We start from the raw sequence: 22525 nt of genomic DNA on the forward strand, positions 1-22525 counted from the left end.
TTGTTTACTGTGTAATTTCATTGCAGGGTTAAAAATCCACATTATTTGTCAGATCTTGGCTTCACGTACCAGCAAACATGACCATAACACTGACAACAATATGCTATTCTTGTGGCATAATGCTTAGGTACTACTATTGGCATTAGCAGTAGAATTACATTACATTACATTACATTACACTTAGCTGACGCTTTCATTTGTTCAAAGCGACTTACAACTATTATTTGTCAGGGTATTGGTTACAGTCCCTGGAGCAGTGTGGGGTTAGGTGCTGTGCTCAAGGGCACTTCAGCCATGGATGGAGGTGTAGGGAGAGGTCGGGGGGATTCGAACCGGCAACCCCTAGATTGAAAGACCAACTCTCTAACCACTAGTCTATAGCTGCCCCTAAGAATTATTATTATTCACTCTATTTTCCCATTGATGTTAAAAAATTAAGATAGACTTTTTTTTTCAAGTGAGGTCTTGCCAAGAACTGACAACAATAAAAATCACTACATTGATACAAAACCCCCTCAGGTTCCCTAGTTCAAAATGTGAGGGCCTTTTTCTATCAAAGAGAAATATGTTCTGTTGATAATAGCACATGATAATCGCCCTCCAGCTTCTCTTCCTCCTCTCATTCTACGAAATTCAATTTCTTTTGCGTAGCTTATCTGTCCTTATCATTTTCAGAAAATCCTTTTCGCTACCTTTCGACGCACACAAAAGAGGAAGGAACGTCATTGTGTAAGTCCTGAAGGACACGTCGACTCGTTTTTCTACCTGTGGGAATTTGATGTGCTCTCTGAAATCTTGCCTGGAATATACAGTAGGGCAGTGGTCTCCAAATGGAGGCCCATGGGCCAGATCCGACCCGGGCATGGTAAACATTTGGCTCGCCATGAGGTTGGAACAAATGAAAGCATACAGTATATGTGCTATCTGTGGCCATACGGTCGGGCGATTTGTTTGGCCCTCAGTCTCATTTGCTCTACATAATTTGGCCATTGGGGGAAAATAATTGGAGACCACTCCAGTAGGGCCTGTGTTGTAGTTTATTTGTTAATTTATTGAAACGTCTGAGGTCACCACACATGCCTCATACTAGCACACCATTGGTCAGTCCCAGAGGTGACCCTCACATGGCACTAACACTTGGCCCCATATAAAGCAACCAATTACATTCCATACACGTGAGAGTGCGAGAGTAGCATCGGAGATGGCCAGGCCAACATATTGATTTAGAGGGGGGGAAACAAGCCATGTTAATCCACTGGAGGGAAGATGCTTTGTTGCAGAAACATGTGCCTGGAGACGGAGAGGGTGGATATTTTTAAGAGACTGTGCAAGTTCTCTTTTCAAAGAGACGCATAATCCCGAAACGGAATTGCTTCACATGAAAAGCCTTAATGTATCTTAATGTAGTCACACTATGCACTTCTATAATGTTTTCTCTGTGACTGAATCATCTTTTCTAAGTCAGGCGATGGTTAAAGGTTTCATCTCAGGACCGGTCAGATGAGCACCCTCCCGGTCACCCCAGTGGTCTGTAATGGAGAAACGGTGTTTGCAAGGTGTCAGGTCAGCGCCCATGGGGTGACAAGTGTTGCGCACGGCAGGCGTCTCTAGCTATGCTTGTACACATCCACTGCATATACACATTCAGTGTCATGACTGCAGAGCCAGTGAGAAAACAGTGATTGGAAGTCCCATTTGGAATGATTTCTCTTTCACCGTGGTCGTGCCGCAAAGCATCTGGAAAGTATGTACAGTATGTAGTCTATTATTCGCATCCTTTGCAGCGACTCTGAATGAAGTGAAACACAGCCTTTCCCCCCACTTAGGGTAGGTTTCAACAACTTCATTGGAATGAATTCAAAATTGGTGAAGCTACTGTAGGGCTGGACTGGTAATCTGGCATATGGGCATTTTCCCAGTGGGCCGACAGTACTGTTCTCAGAGGCCAACCAACCATTTGTACTGTTACTGTATGTGGCGGCCCATTGGTCCATCTTTAATGTAGTAGACAATAGACTGAGCCAATCATAATGTTATACTGTAGGAGGGCTTGTCAAGGCAAAAAGGCCAGCCCTGGGTGAAGCTCAATTGTTTGCCTTGCGATTGAGAGTGCTTCCCCAGAAGAATGGCAGTCTTCCTTTGAACTGTGTTTACAATGCAAATGCTCCCCGGCCCAGACACCAGTCAGCACTGAGCATCCGGTCTGGGCCACGGTGTACACAGAGCAAACAGGACTGCTGTGATGCCCATTGCCTCAGTGGCAGATACCATTCTGTCCAGGCTTTTTTTTTAATCGTCAGGATGATTTATCTTTTAAATTAACTCTCTAATTTAATTAACTCCCTATTGTGAATATTCAGCAATTAATTAATGAATAATTTGAAAGCAGCACAGAGCTTCATCTGAAGCAATAAAAACCCTTTTGTGTGTCAAGATCTACTATAATACTCAAAAGAGCGGGAGCGTCTGACAGCATTACTCATACATACTTTGTGAAGGTGACAAAATTTTTTTATAGACAACTGATTTTATCTGCATCCATAAATATCCTGGAAAAAAACCCTCACAACTTTATAATATTTTTGAAGTCCACAATAAATCTCGTACTGACAGGTCAGACAATGTTGCACTATGTGCCAAAACCTACAAATCCAAAGTTCAGGCCGGCTTGTCAACATCCCTGCGGAGAACGGAGTGTGGGCTGCCTGCCCGCGGCATTCTGGGAATATTCTTGGAAGTGATCCAACAAGTCCCAGTTCCCATGATGAGGCATGACGGAATACACATGAAGAGAGATAGTCCTAAAATAAAATAATTTAAAGTTTTTGTAGGGAACTTTTGCGTCACTGACATTTGACAGGACATTCTGTCCAGCGTTATATCTGTTAACTATTTCACTAAGATTAGCCATATTTTTATTCAACTATATGCTGTCACATATTGCATCACATTTCACATATTTATTCACAAAAAAAGATTTATCTGTTTAATTTAATGAAGCTGTCATAAAAAGCCTGTCATCATCAAACCTGAACTAAGACATCTGAATTGTGTCTCATTGCATTGCATTGCTATTTGGTTATAACAGGAGTGAGGGGAGAACAAGAGGTTAATTTTGTGACTGAGAGCAGAGACAGTGGACAGTGACACTGAAGCCAAAGGTACTGCAGATCTGCCATTTAAGGCACGTTCGCCTGTTTCTGGGAGTAATTGACATCTTTCCATTAAGTGCTGAAGTAGCAGGTAGGTCCCCACATTATTACTTTGTGTTTTGTAAAACAACAATTGCATAACAATAACATGCCAACAAAATTGCATTTACATGTCTTTTATAATAAAAATAAAGTGATATATAGTATAACTCTTGACAAAGTTGTGGAACCACAAAAGCTGAGTGTTGTAATTCTTCGTCTTTGGTATACTAGGCAGAATCTCACCAGACAACCAAAATGTATTTTGAGCACAAAAATAAACGTTATAGTAAATATCAGAATGGTAAAGTTTGATCACTTTGTACGAACCAATGAACTATGATTTAGAGACTGTTGCGTTTAGGAGAAGGTGCTTTTTCAAATACTACTGGCTGCTGCGTGTGTGTGTGTGTGTGTGTGTGTGTGTGTGTGTGTGTGTGTGTGTGTGTGTGTGTGTGTGTGTGTGTGTGTGTGTGTGTGTGTGTGTGTGTGTGTGTGTGTGTGTGTGTGTGTGTACATTGGACACCTTGAACATGGTTATGTAATTAATGTGTATTTTGGAATTGTAGAGTTTCCCCTGGATGCAGAATAATTTGATACATAGAGGGCTGGTAAGAGCATGCAGTTGCTTGCTTAATTATCTCTGATTGGAGAAAAACATTTTGGCATGTGCAAAACTACTCGTAGCAACCACAGGCAACAAGCTTTCTCTTATAGTGAATTTAGTTGTAGACAATGAATCGTGTTTTATTTTATCAGGTTATGAAGACTGGGGGAAAGGTCTCCTGCCACCTTTTTGTCTTACAGGAAGTTAGAGTACAGTATTTTCTGTGGATCTCAGAGATTTTTACTGTAAGATCAGGAACACTCCCTGAAAATTCCTTACACTTGTCACTTTGTGTCTGTAAGGTTGAGCCTATGCTTGTTGTAATGTGTGAGTGTGTGTGTGGTTGAGGCTTTAGGCTTTGTGTGTGTGTGTGTGTGTGTGCGCGCGCGCGCGTGTGTGCGCGCGTCTGTGTGTGGGTGTGTGTGTTCAGGCAGTGGGTTTAGTTTTGTTGTCCTTTTTGGTATGTGTAATTTTCACTGTGTCATTGAGGGTAAATCTTGCCCAACCATATATCCGGTACTACGCCAGGCGTCTCCAAGCGGCAGCTTTGTGACACACATGACTCCCATGTACAGTATACATACAGTATGAAATACACGAGACGTGTCAAAACCCTGTTTCAGAAATGAAAACCCTGTCACAGTATCCTTTCAACACATGTGACTTCACTAAAAAGCCTGGTCTAGTACCTATCTTGAGTAGCCTTCTCATTAGAATCAGCAGATTCAGCTGGCTGGATCCAATTTGTGGCAGGGTTTTAACTTTCTGAACCTAGGATTGACACTTCTGATTAATAGGCTATATTTACAACGCTGCCAGAAATGTATGTCTAACTAATTATTCACTTTTCCGCCCCTATTTCAGTGGAGATGCATCCTTCTGTGCCGCTGCTAGTGCTGGGGATGGTTGGAGCGTCGCTCTTCGGTTCAACTGGCACTACAGTGAAGCCTACAGAGCCTACCATCCCCTGCTCCAAAGGCTGCACCTGTATCTTTGACGACTACAGCTCAGACCTCAGTGTCTACTGCAGCTCACGAAACCTCACCCTGGTTCCCCCCGACGTTCCCAAAGTCACGCACTCTCTGTGGCTGGATGGAAATCTATTCACGTCGCTGCCCGCCGGTCCATTCAAAGAACTCACATACTTGGACTTCTTGAACTTGCAGAATGGACAGCTCTACACACTGGATGCACAGGTGTTCAGGGGACTGCGTTCTCTGGCCCACTTGCACCTGGAGCGCAACACCATTAGGACACTGCCAGGGGCAATTTTCCAGAACACCCCTAACCTCGCCTCGCTCAGCCTCCACAATAACCAGCTGTCAAGACTGGAGGAAAGGCTGTTTTCTGGACTGTCGAGTATGTGGCTGCTAAACCTGGGCTGGAATTCCCTCTCGGTCCTGCCGGAGAACATCTTTCAGGACCTGCAGAGCCTGCGCGAGCTGGTCCTTGCAGGGAACCGGCTGGTCTACCTGCAGCCACAGCTGTTTTACCACCTGACCGAGCTGAAGGAGTTGGACATCACCGGTAACTCCCTGAAGGTCATCAAGGCCAACGTGTTTCTCAAACTCGGCAAGCTGCAGAAGCTCTACCTGGCGCAGAACCACATCACCACCATCGCACCTCGGGCGTTTTTCGGGATGAAATCGCTGCGGTGGCTCGACCTGACCAACAACCGCCTGGGCGTGATCCACGAGGAGACCTTTCTAGGCCTCCACAGTCTGCACGTGCTTCGCCTCGCCAACAACTCCGTCAGCAGCCTCAGGCACGGGACGTTCCGCGACCTGCAGTACCTGGAGGAGCTTCGGCTGAGTCACAACCGCATCGCCGTCTTGGGCGAAAGGATCTTCGAAGGCCTCGGCCACCTAGAGATGTTGGAGTTGGAGCACAACAACGTCCAGACAGCTCGCATAGGCACCTTCATAGGCCTCTCCCACGTGGCTGTGATCAATTTGTCCGGGAGCTGCTTTCGGAGTCTGCCAGATCAAGTCTTCAAGGGCTTGTCGAAACTGCACAGTCTGCATCTTGACAAAGGATGCCTGATGAGAGTGACTTCCCAAGCTTTCACAGGCCTCGTGGGTCTAAGGCGGCTCTTCCTTCAGCACAACAACATCTCAGCTGTGGACCACCAGAGCTTTCTGGACCTGCAGGGCCTGCAACAGCTCGACCTGAGATTCAACAAGATCACACACCTCTCCCCACAGACGTTCAACGGACTGAAGAACCTCGACTACCTGCTGCTGTCCAATAACCAGCTCCGCCAGATCAATCCCGAGGTCCTGCTGCCACTTCCACGACTCTCCTGGCTGGACCTCTCCGCTAACCGACTGGACCTGATCATGAACGGAACCATGCACATGCTGTCCAAGTTACGCTACCTGAACCTGAAGGATAACGCGTTGACCAATCTCCCGCCGTCAATTCCGGACAGCCTGGACCAACTCTGGCTCTCAGGGAACCAGTGGAAGTGCGACTGCCTCGCTCTGCCATTGAGGGAGTACTGCGCCAAGCGACCGCAAGCGTGCCCACAGCAAGTGGAGACTCTGGCTGAAGGAGACGAACCCCATGCTGTAGTCACCATTTACAATAACATCACCTGCAGCAGTCCCGAGGGCCTGGTTGGCAAGGATCTCAGGGATTTAGATAACGAGCATTTCAAAAACTGCTAATTTCAGTCAAAATGTCAGATAGGTGAAACTTAAGATGAGCTGTGATCTTTCAACAAAATCTTAAAATATCTTCTCTGGTGACCAGAATAATTTTAGCCATCATCATGGGTAATAAAGAGAACCAAAGTTTTCATAATTTTCCATTTTCACTTTATTTCCCATTCTCACATTTGGATTGTTTTTAATGATTGGTGCTAAAAATAGTATAGTAAGCTTGTGTTGTTGTTATTGTTGTTTTTTTCTTGGTTTGCTTTTGTTTGTTTTTCATTTTTTTGTGTTAATCATTCCAGGGACTCTGGAAAACCTGGAAACATGAAAGCAGGTTTGGCAGTACCCCCAGTGAGATGAAAAGGAATCAAAGTCTTACTGTCATATAGCTGCTTCGCATTCTTTTTTCAATGTTGTTCATGTTTGCATTTTGTGTCCCTGTGCCCTGGACAGCAAAGAAGTTGAGGAAATCTACATGTAAGTGTGTTTTCACAGAATTGTCAGCCCTTACAACCCAGACAATAAATTATGCCTGGATAAAATGTATTGTGGCACCTAGTGAAGAGCTTATACTGAGTGACGTAATGGTAAGATTTGGAAAGAAGTTTTTTTTATTCATATTTTCTAGGAACACTTGCATTCACCATATTTCACATATTACATGACTGTAACACTTGGCAGACACTTTCATATAAAGCCCTCTACCCATGAAAGATAATAGGTGCGGACAAAGGGATCAATTGTCCTGGGCCCAGGGAGAAAGCTGCCACAGGAATGGCTCCTCAGTAGATTGTCTATGTATTGTGTTGGGGGCCTCTTCAGATGACATTGTCCTGGGCCCTAGCCAAAAGCTGTCAGCGGCCCTGGATGTACCAACACAAACCACAAACCACAAACCACAAGCCAAACAAACCATAAAAAGCTACAGGTATGCAGAAGGGTAAATAGAGAGTGCAGTAGATACAGAGTAAACACAGGCATACGTTACAGCTGAGGTACAGGACATTGTTGCTGAGTGGGGGTTGGTTTGTTATGAAGGGAGGCACTATCTGGAAGTCTTCACAAGCTTCTTAAAGGTCAAAAGGGCAGGCATGACCCCACTCCACTCTCATAGCAACTGCCTGCATGGTGGCTTGTTGCCTTAGCCTGGAAGGACAATAACAATCAGCCGTTTGGACTGAGGCTGTGCTTACTGTTGCCACCTGTCCCGGTTTTTCCTGATTGTCTCGTATTTTAATTTTCCATCCCGGAAAAAAATATACCTTCCTGGACACTGAATGAAGGATACCATTGCATACAAGCAAAATTTGACTGAGTTTGAAATGTCCAGGGTTTTTTTGTCAGACAGAGGTCGCAACCCTAGCTGTGCTATGAGAGGAGACAGAAAAGACGACAAAGGGGTCAGTTTTTGCCGGGTCAAGGCAGAGGGCCCAGGATTGGGTCCTCATTATGTTATGTTGGGTGGGGAGGCCTTTCAGATTACTTTGTTCCAGGCCCAGCCTGGGCCCAGTTTGTTTTTGACCACCCTTGAAGAACACAAACTTTTATTACCATCACACAAGCAAGTAGGACCCGTGTCCTTAATTCTGGTAGCCACCAGGAGATAATGCAGGTTAATGGAAAGAGGATTGACAAGTGGCTGTCACCTGTGTTCTGTACCATTTGTAACGGTTTTATTGCACAACCAGGTAGGCCAGCGTGGAGCGAACAACAGAAGGCCTGGCCTGTACTAGAAGTTGAGTAACTCTAATAAAATTGTTCTGTATATCGCTTTTATAAAGCAAAATAGCTAATTCCAAACATAACTGCAGAAAACTGCAAAAAAAAAAACAGTTCTTAATTTGCCAGAAGCAGAAAAAAAATCTTCCCAATCAACTTTTTATCTTGACTGTGTAGGTTACAAACATTTTAGGCTATTTGCAGTGAAATCATGGTCAAATTCAGACTGCGCTTGTTAGCGCTACTGCTTTTATTCTATGCAGGGCCATATTGCATCATGTTTCATCATATAATCATATTTCATGTAACCTTCAGTCTGGCTAGAATGACATACTGTGTCAGTGTTTGTTTTCATGAAAACAATACTGCAAATACTGTGCTTTCTTTTATTGTATGGCCTTGAAATGTGGGGGCATATTGTTACCATTGCAATGCGTTGCTTTTCAAAATCAAAATAAAAGTTCAGCCAAGCAATATTGGACCAGAACATGTTCATGAGCTGTCTATGCTTTTCATAATGATCTCAAAAGAAAGCTATTTAACCCTTGTGTTGTGTTCATAAGCTGCCTACACCTGTGGTGTTCGGGTCATTTTTGACCCGTGATAACAAAACTCAGCCATAAAATACCTAAAAACACTAGTTATCATCAAATATTGTTTTTCATCTCATGGCTAACTTGGAATGTATTCATATCCATGGAAATATTACTTTATGTATTCATCTTTTTGACTTTACAGGTCTTTTCTCTTACATTATGCAAATCGTTTTTGATGACCAAAACTATCAAAATATGCATAAATTCACTATTAATACCTCCTAAAGTGATACAATTAGTGATTATGTTGTCCATGTATTACAGCTGATATGAGAGTACAACAACCCCCAAATTTATTTTATTAGTTTTTCCTCTAATATTAAAAAATATCATCAATAGTGGCATTTGTGGTGTTCTTGTCCAAACCAACCCAAGAGATTTATTGCAGGATAAAGACCAAATGTCAACTAAATTAGTTTTTCAGTGCATAAAATCAATGTTTAAATATGTTGACTTTGTGTTTTTCAATATTCATATGATTTTAGTGTGGTAAATATACAAAATAACAATTCTGTCAGAGTCACAGCAATTCCGCCAATCTAATGCGAAAATATTGGAAATGAACACCTCAATGAACATGAAAAAAGTCACACTATTCATCTGTCTGGAAAGATATCCGCTTGTTTCGCATGCACCCTAACCTCAGACGAGTGTTGCTTGGACCTGACTGTGGGGTCCACTGTAGAGTGACTCTGCTGAGAGTTGCTGTACCTTGACTGTAGGCCAGTGTACTGTAGATTGCCTCTGATGGGCAACTCTGGGGTCTATAGTGTGACTCTACTGAGTGTTAGGTCCTCCGCACACCTTTTCAAACAGCACTGCGGAGCACTGTCAGTTCTGACCATTTCAGTTACCCCCGCACACTGGTGCTGACGTGCTAACAAGGGATGGCCAATTTCATCACAGCAGAGCATAGACAATCAATGGGCGCCGGTTCCAACAAAAATAGAACTCTCCCCTAATCAGCAGTCGACATCTGCAGACATCGGCGCCGGTGTGCAGAGTTGTATTGAAAACAGTGGAATCGAACTTTGGCAGACCAGTGCACCGCACTTTGTCAGAACTGGTGTGCGCGGAGAGGCCCTTAGCCTGACTGAAGATCAGTCTACTGCAGGTTGCCTCTCCTGTTGACCAGTTCAGGTTGACTGCTGGGTGTGTTGTTGCGTTAACATGATGACTGCACTGTAAAAAATGCCCGTTGAAATTACGGCAAAAAACTGTCAAATTGCAACAGTCAGTGACCGTAAAATGTAAAACAGTTTATCTCTGTACTAAATACGGCCAGCTACTATTAAGTCAAAAAGCGCTACATAACTTTATTTTTGACAGGTGTCGTAGAAAATATTGGACTGTTGTCTGTAAACGAAAATATTGGAAAATACCGTTAAGTGGGATGAAGTAGTCAAGAAACGGTACATAACTTTATTTTTCACTGGTGTCATATGTAGAAAATACTGAACTGTTCACTGAAAAGAAAATATTGGAAAATACCGTTAAGTGAAGATGAAGTAGTCAAGAAACGGTACATGACTATTTTTCATTGGTGTCATATGTACACAGCAAATTTGTCAGAGTTAGATTGATCAGAGTTAGACTGGTGTTCAGCCAAAATCTAAAATTCTCCACCGCAATCATTTTTTCCCTTATTGGACTTTGAGGCTTTGCCATCAGATTTTTGGTTTGAGAGGCAAATTGACACAGTAAACCTCTTCAAAATTCAGAATATCATTTTTTACATTCCTCCTACCCAACAGAAAGCAATGGCGGTTATAATGAATTAAATATTAATTACTCCACAGAAAACTAATTGCCTGTCTGTTTGGCTCCAGGTGCCTCCACGTTGTAGATTTCACAACAGTGAAGCTGGCAATGGAATAAACTGTGCAACAGTTAAGGACTGCAAATGGCAACAGTTTGCACATTTTGCAGTAATTCACTGTAACTTATATATTAACAGCCTACAGTTTAGCCTCATTTAATGTGTAAAATATACCTATAGGCTAGTATAATTTGAAAAAGTCTACCTGGGACAGTAAACCCTTGATTCAGTCTCTTAAGAAGTAGCCCAGTCTATTTGAAACTGTCATTCTACCCCATCCAAATCAATCTGTCAATCAATTCCTGACCTCACCTGAGTGCTAAGGGCTGTCATGCAATGATTAACTTACTGCCTGCACCTGCCAAATGCTTCATCACTCGGGTCACATGGTTCACTTGAACATGTATTTAAACCGGGACTGTTGCATTGTACTGCTCACTGGTTGCTAGCTAGCTGGCTGGCTGGCTGGCTGTAAGGCCGGCTGGCCTGCCCTCACCAGGCCTGCCCTCACCAGGCCTGCCCGGCTAGCAGGTCACGTTGTAAGGGTGGCTGTATGGCTTGCTAACTAGCTTGTTTGTTAGCTTGCTTGCCCCGCTAGCTGTGGACTTCATTTTCCTTAAGGTTATTTCCAGGCCTTTCTTAAAATAAAGAATGCATTTGCATACCCTTCATTGATGATACTGGACTAGTCCACCTGCCAACACTAGACAATCTGGCAATTGGGCATTTATTTAGGTATATAATTAGGTTGATGTTTATCAGACTCCATTGAGTAGAATCAGTCCAATCAGTTGTCTGTGATTGCAACTCTATAATTGGACTCACCTGAGTATAATCAGTCCAATCAGTCGTCTGATTGTAACTCAATAATTGGACTCACCTGAATATAATCCGTCCAACCCCCCCCCCCCCTACCTACACACACAGACACACCTTCACTCACCTTATTAGCCCCCCTCATGCAGACACACACACTCACACCCACACACACACATTCACTTAGCCCCATACCCCCCCCCCCCTTAACGGTACAGTGTTGTTGTTTTTTTACGGTAAAATTATGCAAAAATCACAGCGTTTAAAAATGTAAATACGTTTTTGCCGTACATGAGGAAAAAATAATAATACCGTTATTTATTTAACGGTAGGCTTCGGCAACCACTGCTGCCAGCAATTTACCGTAAAATGTAAAAAGGAAATATACCGTTATTTATTTAGAGGTAGACTTTGGCAACCACTGCTGCCAGCAATTTACCGTAAAAACAACTGTTCTTTTTTTACTGTGTGGGTGCTTTAACTTGACTCTCTGGGGTGGCCCTAATGGCAGCAGCTGTGGCCCTGTTGATCACACTCTGGTCACTTAAGTTCAAGGTGTTAACCTTCTGTCATGCAACAGGTCTGCCTGCTAGTTAACCTACACCTCTAACTCCCATAGCCTCACACTCTCCTGTCTTTCTTATTAGTGTCGGTTCCTTGCTGTTTGCATGTGGATGAACCTTTTTTGCGACTGTGTCCGTGTCACTATGTCTGCCGTTCCACCAGTGGAAAAGTGTAATAGTCGTTGAAAAAACGTAACTATCACAGTACTACTCTGAGGACATAGCTGCCTATATACCTTTAGTAATACATTAAAGGGACACTGTGCAGGAAATGGTCAAAAAAGGTACTGCAACTATGCTGCTCATTGAAACTATTGCCAAATTTGATCTTTACATGAAAGTTTACTCAGTAATAAACTAATCTTTTCTAGAATGGTCCAAGTACAGTCATTTTTGCAGCTAAAAATGGCTTTTTTTGGAAATTCAAAATGGCGAACCAAGGAGAAGATCCCCCTATTCATGTATGGAAAGTGCAATTTTTCCAGTCATAATGAATACTTAGAATTTGATGCTGGTGGTAAGTATTCATGAAAAAGGTAACATTAGTGAATGGGCAGCATAAATTCTGGAAATAAACAACTAAAAATCTTACACAGTGTCCCTTTAAGGTTTGGTCGTTCCCATTCTGGTAGATAGGGGTCATGTCTTAACAGATCAATTTTTTTGCTGTTATGTTTGAGCCAGCCCATGACAATCGGATTGGACAGAGGTCTTTCAGACTCAGATATAATTTATGCAATTAACACCGCAGTAGTTATACGATGGTGATGTTCAACCCTTCTGCTGTTTTTAATGTGTTCAGTGAGGTTTGTGTTGAACAGATGGGAATGCGGAATGTAAGTGAATTGATGAACTTGTATTGAGAGCCTGTGCTTATTGATGCATTACCTCCGGCAGTCCTCTATCGTCCTGTATCCAGGGGTGCAGCAGCAAATTGTGGGCCATATGTACAATCAGCTCCAATGGAATACCCCCCCCCCTCCCCAGCCATATAGGCCCTATCTAAATAAATCTGACTGTGTGTGGGCCCCCTATATACATGGGGCCCTGGTGACTCAGTCACACTTTACCACTTTGTCTGTATCCTTTACTGCTTTCCAGAACTTTACTGACACTATGATTTGTATGCATGGATAATGTGTGCACTATGGGCCCTAGGTCTATGTGCATACTGTGATAATACTCAAATATTATCAACAAAACTCCCAGTGCAGTGCATAATATCTCTTAAACGCATATCTTTCCAGATTTAGTGCTTTTGAAAACTACTCTTACTGTTATAATAAGACCATTTAGCAACGCTTAAATTATAGTAAGTAAAAATTAAAAGCACACACACAAAGCATTGCAACGCGTTGTTCCTCGAACCTGATACCTCACTGGGAGTATACTGGCGCACGCTGAAGAACTGTGCACTTTGGCCGCCTCTGACTGCGCGCTATCCAACGCTCGAAAGTCTTTGCTGCTCTGCAAAAAAATTAGAAGCTTTAGGTTGCAACTTCGACTCACCACAATCCAGATAGTTTATCATTTAAGGGTACTGAGGGAAACAAATCTTTCCTTCTGCAATCTGCCTCACCGAGCTATCAGCAGCGAAGTTCCATATGGGCGTAGTTTATTGCGCAGGCAGCGCATTGCTCGGCTTTCCCTCGCTGGGGCCTCTGGAAGGTAATTCCTCGCCCACCCCACTGGTAGTGAGCAGGCGTGTCGCTGGTTGGCAGGCTCTGCAGTTTTTTGTCCAATGGCTGCATGGAGGTCCAGTCAAGCCCCACCGACTGCACTGTTGTTGAACAAGACCGAATAAATGGCAGTTGTGTCGTCGTCCTTTTTTTCTCGGAAGTGAGTAGAATCTGACAGCAAACCAAGAAAACTACTCCCAATGAGTACGCGGGCTTTGGAAATTGCTGTAGAGTAGCTGTGTTTGTGGATTCGTGTCCTTCGCCCTGTGCGTAACGACGTAATTAACCCGAAATGGTGTAAATGCTCGTGTTTGTAACTCTTCGGCGAGAGGATATGGCTCCGTGCGCTGGGAGCGGGCGTGAAGTACTTATGTTTGGTGAGTTTGCTTTATAACCTTGCTGTTGTCTCCATTTCAGCACTCTGGACAAATTATTACTTGGTTAAGCTCAACGGTGCGTGTATAACTGAGCAATCACTGCCCTGGGGCTTTGAACGCACGCCAGCCATCATTTGGCTCGGTAACCTCTCACTGTACCTAGAAAACTTGGCGACCGCCTGGAGAGGAGCGTGCATAGGGAATGGGGGTGTGTTGGGTAAGATCCACTACGTTTAGGATTTCTACTTTGATATTTACATTGCTTAAATGTTACTACATGGTTAGGAATGTGTAGACTACATACATTGAAGTATAGAATTCCAGTCAATAAGGATAGATCTAAGTCTTTTAAGTGGGTGGCGGCGGGATCCTTACCATGAGCCAAGTTTTTTCCCCCATCTTCAGTCCCTACGCTCCTGAAGTACTTGTAGCCATGGGATGTTGTTTTGATTTTTATTTAGGTCTAATGCGTTTTGGGGACGCCAAGTTAAAGCGCCTGTCTCTGATTTTTTATTGTAGGGCTGTGGAAACACTACAGTCCCGCACACCATCTCATTATTCTAGCTTTTTCTCTCAGGAGACCCACCTATTCTTCAAAAGCAACAATACCCACTAACATGGAAAGTAACCATTAAATGTTCTCTGAAATTAGCCTACATCAATGGATAGGATAGGCCTGTACACTGGCAATGAACAGCAGTATTGACCAGTTAATTGTTAACATCTTACCAATATAGCAAACTACAACAAGGCCCTAAACAAGGCTTATTATGTAGCCAAGAGAAGTCAAGTGAATGTGTTTTTGGTTTTTGGTTTGGCTGGTGTATTTAGGGTGGTGTGTGTTCACTCGCAGTAAAGCCATAGGCTATCTTCCAGCTGGGAGAATGCATGTGGATGCCTGTCAAAGTGGCTGGATGGCCACACTCCCGAAGCGCGTACATGGGTGTGTTTTTCTTGGAAAGCTTAGAGAGGAATCTTTTGATGTTACTCAGGCAGGCAGAGTAAAGCTTATGTCACATGTTGTTCCTCAGATCATACTTTTTAGCGCAGACAAATGCTATGTTGAACACAGCAGTTTGAGGTCTAGGTCTGACTCTGGCACTCTTTTCTCTGTCCTTGAGTGAGATTCATGCTCTATTTCAATGTAACATTGTGTTGATTGTCATGACTGTATCTAACTCCATATCAAGGGGCAGCTGAGCCAAGTTGTTTGTCAAGATTGGGAAGGGAAACATTACTCTGAGTCCATTTCTTGGAATCCACGCACGCTCACTTACTCAATTCTGGTAATAGCGAGATGTGGATAGGGCAGCAATCTTTAATGGAGATCACAAAGCAGCATTGCACTGTACACAGAATACTTCAAAATGAAATTCACAGCATAGTAATACACTGCACAACTACTTCATGGTGTTGTTTTGTCTTAAGCACACAGTAATAACTATATGCTGAGGAGTACACGCCTACACGACTTATTCGTTTAGAATTTTTTTTTAGTTTGAGTCACAAGGAGGATACATACTGGAATCTACTTGAGTTTTTACCATAGCAAGTTTACAGTTACAGTTTACTCCAGATACTGTATTGATGTATTTTTTATTGAATAGTTTCTACTATTCCTGCCTACTGCATGTTGTGTTATTGTGAAGTTAGTTACTGTGTTATGTAATATAATAACATTGCTGCAAAACATGGTGAGTTTAAAACAAAATCATACCATGCCGTAGTAGATAGGCCTATGTGATATGCTTTAGTCAATGAACCAAAATGAACTATTGTAGTTTTCCACATTGGTTATGGATATGTATCTAGGCCAGTGAATCTGATTCCAGACTGCTCTACTGGGTCTCGTTGTCGTCTTCATTTGCTATTCTGGGTTTTGATTGTCGTGGTGTTTTTCTGTTTGGGAGTTGTGTGATCAGATGCCTGTGTGTCTTTGCATATTTGAGGTCTTAGGCTTACAGTAGCCTACACACTCACATGGACAGTCCTGTCATATTGCCTTTTTTGGACTCAAATTCCTAGAAAAGATCTTCAGACGCCACCAGCATCTTTGAAAAGGGCTGAAGTGTACCCCGCGAAGCAGACAAACAAACACTCTCCAAAGAAATTCTGAACTATTGCCATTCTTCTTGTTAGTGTGCGACACATGGGCGGTTACGCCGGCGCTATCCGTCACCCCACCCGTTTACGTAACTTCTTTTAGCAGCTGAGTGCTCCCACTAACAATGGAGGTGACGGGAGGCACCCAGATGGCTGGCCATGGATCATTTCCAGCGCTGTCCTTGTCATATTGTCATTTTGTTATGTCTTTCCAGTTGACTAGATTTGGCAATCAGGCCCTGATTCAGCCCGTGGGCTGTTTGTTTTGGTTTAATGAGCCTTGTTTTCTTCTCATTCACGGTGCTGGGCTGATAAGGTTGCTAAGCGATGGAAGGGGAAAAGGGGGTCATTTGATTGCAGCATTGCTCTCTTTATCTCTCTAAAATGATAATAAAACATGTTCTGCTAGACAGGAAAACAGAGACCTTAATTTAAAAGGTCAACTGTGCATCACAGACAGACCTCTCAGGTAAGACTTAGGTCACATGGATGTTTGGCACCTAAGGCGGGTTGTTATGGCAGTGGAAATCGTACGTTCTAAACTGTGTTGTTTTCAGCCAATGACTTTAAAGGACTCAGTTCAATGTGCACAGTGGGGATACAGTATTTCTATGTCACTTAAACATATTCTTTAATAAAATGTGTATTTCCTTTGTGTTTGCATAAGGTAAGTGACTGTTAATGTGCCCAGGTACACTTAAACCCAAATATTCATTAATATGTATGAACTAGGCACACTGGAAGTTCAACTATAAAAGATTAAAAAGCTAAAGACATGGCCTGGGTTTTCTTTTTTATCTTCAGTAGAAGTGTTACATTGTGTTTTTCTTCCTTCTTGAAGGCCATGTGACGAAGATCAACTCTGAGGATGCAAGCTGTCGAGAGGTTTGGGAGTGTGTATCCCGGTGGCTTCCACAGGCCTGTTGTTGTAGAGGGCACAATTGCAGAATCTCAGGTACCATTCATGGTTCAGTTATTTACATCAATAAACTGCACATAGCACACTCAACTCTTTGAAAATAAAAGTAACTGGGTGCTAATTCTGAAGCCATTACAAATTCAAAATGGACCTCTGCCAAGGAAACTGTTTGATAGAACATTTGACTATGTTTTACACCTTATTTTTTTAAGTCTGTCTTTTTGTGGAGTTAAAAACTGGAATTTTTGGGAGACTACTGGTTATACTACCCCACCAGCATTCTCCCAACTCATAAAGCATTTGAAGATGTGAGATGTAAGAGGTGTAAACATGAAGAAAATAACAGGCACAGGTGCTGGACAAGCACAGCAGGCACTGTAGGGGGAGGTAGCCTGTACGCTGTCACAATGAAAAAAGAAACAGGGGCGCATTTAGGTGCTGTTTCCACGTAGCTGGATGTGGATATTTTTTTCTCCTGGTTGCATTGGTTTTGCATTGGTTTTGGCCTACCGTTTCCACGTAGCAGATATTTAAAATCCAGGTATAAAAAGCAGGAGAAAAAAATATCCTGTTTAGGGGGCTGAAACGCATTTGTTACAATGGAGGATTTATTTTTATCCACATGCTGTGTTTACACCTAACCAGGAGAAAAAAATACCCTGCTAAAAAAATATCCTGCTACGTGGAAACAGCACCTTAATTTTAGCTTATTTACACATTTCCCCTGTTATACATTTGCTGTTACTGGAATGGTAATGACCAAGTCGTAAGGAAGTTGTAAGTAGTAAGATGTTTTCAATGACTATTACAGCGCTCCACAAGTGGCATGTGCATTATGGGGCTACGAGACAATAAGGCACCAGTCCCTTATTTATTTGCCTTGTTTCACTGTTGCAATTTGAGAATGGATGTCAAAACGTTAGTCCTGACGAGAAAACTTGTTACTGTGACCACTGTGTTACCGCCCGCCACCATTGTGGGAGTTTTTTCCCCCGATTTTCCCCTTTTTCCCACCACTGATTTCCTGGCAGTGAGTTCTGGGACACACAGAGTGAAACACAAGGTAACCTGAAACGTGGTCATTGTGTCGTCCCAATAGGCTAACTAACAATGAAGAAAGAAAGGGCTTTAACAGCCTTTGTGGGGAATTAGCACAGAACTCATGTTGTCAGGAGAAAAAGGAGAAAAGGTTTTCTCAGGTGACGGTACTCTGTGGGTAGGTAAAAAAAAAAAAACTTGTTCTGAAGGGCACCCCAGGTAAAGAAATCTGAATACTTTTCATAGACTGAACTAAAAATAGAACAACATCTCCAAATGTGTCCTTACAAGTAATGTTGTTGTCCTTTATTTTATCTATCTATCTATCTATCTATCTATCTATCTATCTATCTATCTATCTATCTATCTATCTATCTATCTATCTATCTACCTATCTACCTATCTACCTATCAGCTGATCTGTCGTTCTGAAGCCTGGTCTGCTGCTCTCTGAGTCGTCCCCTGCCCTGCCCTACCCACCATGTGGACGTGCATGTCCTACAATGGGACTCTCGACAGTGTGGACTATCGCGCGTGCCAGGACCTCGGCTTTGCCATCTCCGTCATCTCCCTGCTCTACCTGGCGCTCTGCTTCCCCCTGGGCCTCTGCTGCAACACCTTGCTCGTCGTCGTCAACCTCACCAACAAGGTCTCCATGACAATGCCGGACGTGTACTTTGTGAACATAGCGATCGCGGGGCTGCTGCTGAACCTGGTGGCAGCGGTGGAGCTGATGGGCCCGAGCTTCACCATGTGGCCACTGTGGGAGCACAATAACAAGGTGAGGATACAAGGTTACAAGCATACAAGGGTACAAGGAAACAAGGACACTAGCAAGGCAGTCCGAGGGCTGGGCCGATCGACCAAATGGGCTGGAGCGTAGTGTTGCCAAAAAAAACACTGGAAGTCGTTATTGGCTCTAGAAGGGGTCACGGCGTTACGTATGACATCACAACGTCACGCACGACACGCTGAGAAAACGTGCCTACATGGCTACGTTCATAATGAAAAAGGACAGTGCTAGCTCCTTTTTAGAGATCAGAGCTAATCTGCTGCCTTGCTTAACCGTGGGAAACTCTTCTGACGGCAGCACAGTTACAGTTTTGTTGAAAAACAATGATTTTGTCACTGAAAAGACAATTTTTGAAAAAAGTCGCCAGATTCACAAAAAAGTTGCTAAAGTCGCTAGATGAGGTTTTTAGTCGCCAGAGGCGGCCATAAATTGCTAAATCTAGTGACAACGTTACTAAATTCGCAACACTGCTGGAGCGGCACCCGGGAGGGGGCATCACCACAAAACCATGCACCCAACAACACACGAAAATGAAAGTGAATTTGTGCTATTACGTAACACGTTATTTCCACATTATTAGTACTATTGCACTAATAGCATGGTATTAGCAGGCTTTATCGGCTGTGATCAACAGTGTAATGTAATATAATGTAATGAACTATGATAATTTGATGTTAAGGTGCACATCACGCTGCTGATCCTGTTCAACATCTCCTCCCTGGTGGGCATGTACTCCACCACGCTGCTGAGTCTGGACTACTACATCGAGCGTGCGCTGCCGCGCACCTACATGTCCAGCGTCTACAACACCAAGCACGTGTGCGGCTTCATCTGGGGCGGAGCCGTACTCACCAGCTTCTCCTCGTTGCTCTTCTATGTCTGCAGCCATGTCTCCACCAAGGTAGGGCACACTGAGGAAGGCAGAACGTCGAAATGCATCTGTGTAATAATAAATAACCTATGCATGGTGCGACCTTTTCTCATTTTTCAGTTTTTCAGCACTCTCAAAAGAAGAAAAGCTTGTTGGGTGAAGCCTGCTCCAACCTTTCTGAAGTTCTATTATTACAATATTTATGCATTTATACTGTTCATAAACTATATTTTGTGTGCAATGTACTGTGCAATGACATTGAAGGCATTCTATTCTGTTGTATTCTATTCCATTCTAGGTGATCGAGTGCTCCAAGATGCAGAACAAGGAGGCAGCGGACGCCATCATGCTCTTGATTGGCTACGTGGTTCCCGTGGTAGCCGTGCTCTACGCGCTGCTGCTCATCTTCCGCATCCGCAACAAGGCCACGCCCCTAGACATGGACTCCGCCCAGATGGACCCCTCCATGCACTGCCTGCTGCTGGCGCTGGTCTGCATCCAGATCCTGCTCTGGACGCCGTATTACATGGTGCTGCTGGCACACACGGTGCTGGCGCCGGGCAGGGAGGCGAGCAGGGCAGGACATGTTAGCGGCGTCACCGCCACCTCCATGCAGCTCTTTCTGAGGTGCCTGTCGGTGCTGCTGGCCCTCTCCAGCAGCTTCGCCATCCCTCTGGTGTATAAACGAATGAACAAGAACTTCTCCCAAAAACTGAAGGAGTTGCTGAGCCAGCTCGCGTGCCGGCAACAGGCGTGCTCGCACGAACAGTCTTTGGCACAGCACGCCGTTACATGATTAGATGACGGTAAGCGGTTAGTGGTTAGCGGTGAGCAGCGCTGGACTTTTGCAAGCACATGAGAAGCAATTGCGATTTTGGATTATTTTGAACTGAGAAATGACCCGGGCATTTTAAAAATGTACCTTACAGGTCCCTTTTTACGCGAATCATATCCAATTATCCAGTCTGATCAAAGCTTTTAATCAATTAATCTTCAGGCACTTAATGTAACGGTGCCTTAAGTATGAACTATGACGTCGTTTGTTTGTATGTATTATTTTCATTCATGTGCACCTGTTGGTCTTGATTAGATAACATAGATATACCTCACTTTCAAGAAAGGGCATTACAGTGGGATGCTTCCGAGGGCACAAGAACTATATTACCAGAGCATGAAACTCAATTTTTAGAGTGGCTAACTCTTCACATTGGCACTGACTTCTGACAGAAGGCGTGTCTGACAGAATGTTGGTTGTCTTTTTGTATGTTACATTCATACACAAGGATCCGCTGCAACCGTCAAAGTTGAAAATTCTGAACTTATGGCAGAGGCAATGAAGCCGATGGTCCCCATAATGCATTTCACGGTGAAATGCATTATGGGGACTATCGCGTCCACCATGCAAGCCAGTGCGATTCGTCAACGGTTAGTGCCGGGTTATCGAAAGTACCCACAGAAACACTCACACTACATATTATAAAACACAGGCTGCTATTCAACCCACTCGCTTTGCCCATGGCCCATGGAGTTGAGAATGTTGCAAAAACTGAGAAAAGAAAATTGGAAGAAGACGCGTCAAAATACTGACATGTAATAACAGAATTAGCTAATTTACATGAGTTTATCAAATGTCAGTGTTAAGATTTTGCGGTTTCAACTAACAAAAGACTGAGAAGATGTTGAGGTGATGTTTTAAGAGAAAAGGATTCCCTGCTTTTCAACTTTTCAAGGCCCTGAATTTACACTCATGAGAAAATAAGCTGATTTCTAAAACGTTCGCCTTACATAATTATGCTATGTAATTTATATGGAGAAATATAATTTTTGTGTGTATGTATTTTTCTGTATTTTATGCTTAATGGCGAGTCGAGGGAGTGCTACAGTACAGTTTAACACTAGGCTACGAAGCCTATGCAGAGAGAGACTTATTTGTGTTACATTTGAAAATAAACTGTCAAATGTGAAGATTCCTGTGTAAACCAACTTTTTTATGTTTTCTAATATGATTATAGTCTCTTGATTTTTTTACAGTAAAGTAACAGCTGTTTAAGAACCAAAATGGTTAGAAAACATGATCAAGATAATTTTGCCTTTGTGCGAACTAACTTGTGCCACGCTAAGTAGTTTTCATCTCTGGAATGGAAAATTAGGTGCTCATTATGATCAGTTGATTCAGAAAGCATAGTTGTCAGCAGTTAGCAACTAGTTGTGAATGGGAAATTGTATTGCAAACAACAAAGTAGCTAACATAGTTAGCAACTATGGTTTCGAGAAATGCACCCCTGAGTTGTAATTTCACTTTCTGAACCTGCGGTTTACATGTCTCCAAATGTGTTACATGTGTTGGTAATATAGCCTACTATTATAGCACATGCAGGGCCGTGGGGACAGCTTTGGCCGGGCCCAGGACATAGTCATCTGAAAGGCCCCCCACACCCAATACATACAGTGGACCCAATTCTGACCAGCCAATCCCACCCCAACCCCTCCTTGGGTCTAGGACAACTGACCCTTGAGTACATGACGTATTCATGTTCAAAAACCATTATCTTGGCAGGCTGGTAATGAAGGCATTCGCTCCTCTTAATGACCTCCATGTGTATATGCCGTTATATTGCACTGTATGTATGTGTATGTTATATGTAAGCAAAATACTAAATCAGACCCATTTTAAATCTCAACATCAATGTCGTATACATTTGTCTGTTTGTTGCGTTCTAATGTGTTTGTTGACCCTGTGATGAATCTATTTGAATGAAATAAAGAAAAAAACAGAAT

General features: G+C 43.2%; 2 protein-coding genes across 2 annotated transcripts; both read left to right on the plus strand.

The window, feature by feature from the left end:
* Positions 1-2517: 2517 nt before the first annotated feature.
* On the plus strand, positions 2518-8661 carry igfals (insulin-like growth factor binding protein, acid labile subunit). Its single transcript, XM_063185746.1, has 2 exons — positions 2518-3243; positions 4663-8661. Exon 2 carries the CDS (start codon positions 4668-4670, stop codon positions 6465-6467), a length of 1800 nt encoding a protein of 599 aa, XP_063041816.1. The 5' UTR covers positions 2518-3243; positions 4663-4667; the 3' UTR covers positions 6468-8661.
* A 5021-nt stretch (positions 8662-13682) lies between these two features.
* Positions 13683-22525, plus strand: gpr146 (G protein-coupled receptor 146). Its single transcript, XM_063185758.1, has 5 exons — positions 13683-14024; positions 16969-17082; positions 18499-18864; positions 19556-19777; positions 20046-22525. The coding sequence occupies exons 3-5, from the start codon at positions 18565-18567 to the stop codon at positions 20541-20543; spliced, it is 1020 nt and encodes a 339-aa protein (XP_063041828.1). The 5' UTR covers positions 13683-14024; positions 16969-17082; positions 18499-18564; the 3' UTR covers positions 20544-22525.

Source organism: Engraulis encrasicolus, chromosome 2 (genome assembly GCF_034702125.1).
Source record: "Engraulis encrasicolus isolate BLACKSEA-1 chromosome 2, IST_EnEncr_1.0, whole genome shotgun sequence".
In the NCBI taxonomy this organism is placed as follows: Eukaryota; Metazoa; Chordata; class Actinopteri; order Clupeiformes; family Engraulidae; genus Engraulis; species Engraulis encrasicolus.

Excerpts from the sequence above, each read along its gene's own strand:
- igfals (XM_063185746.1), top strand. The coding sequence starts at position 4,668 with ATGCATCCTTCTGTGCCGCTGCTAGTGCTGGGGATGGTTGGAGCGTCG.
- gpr146 (XM_063185758.1), top strand. The coding sequence starts at position 18,565 with ATGTGGACGTGCATGTCCTACAATGGGACTCTCGACAGTGTGGACTAT. Across the intron at positions 18,865-19,555 it reads TGTGGGAGCACAATAACAAG|GTGCACATCACGCTGCTGAT; the intron begins GTGAGGATACAA and ends TTTGATGTTAAG. Across the intron at positions 19,778-20,045 it reads GCAGCCATGTCTCCACCAAG|GTGATCGAGTGCTCCAAGAT; the intron begins GTAGGGCACACT and ends ATTCCATTCTAG.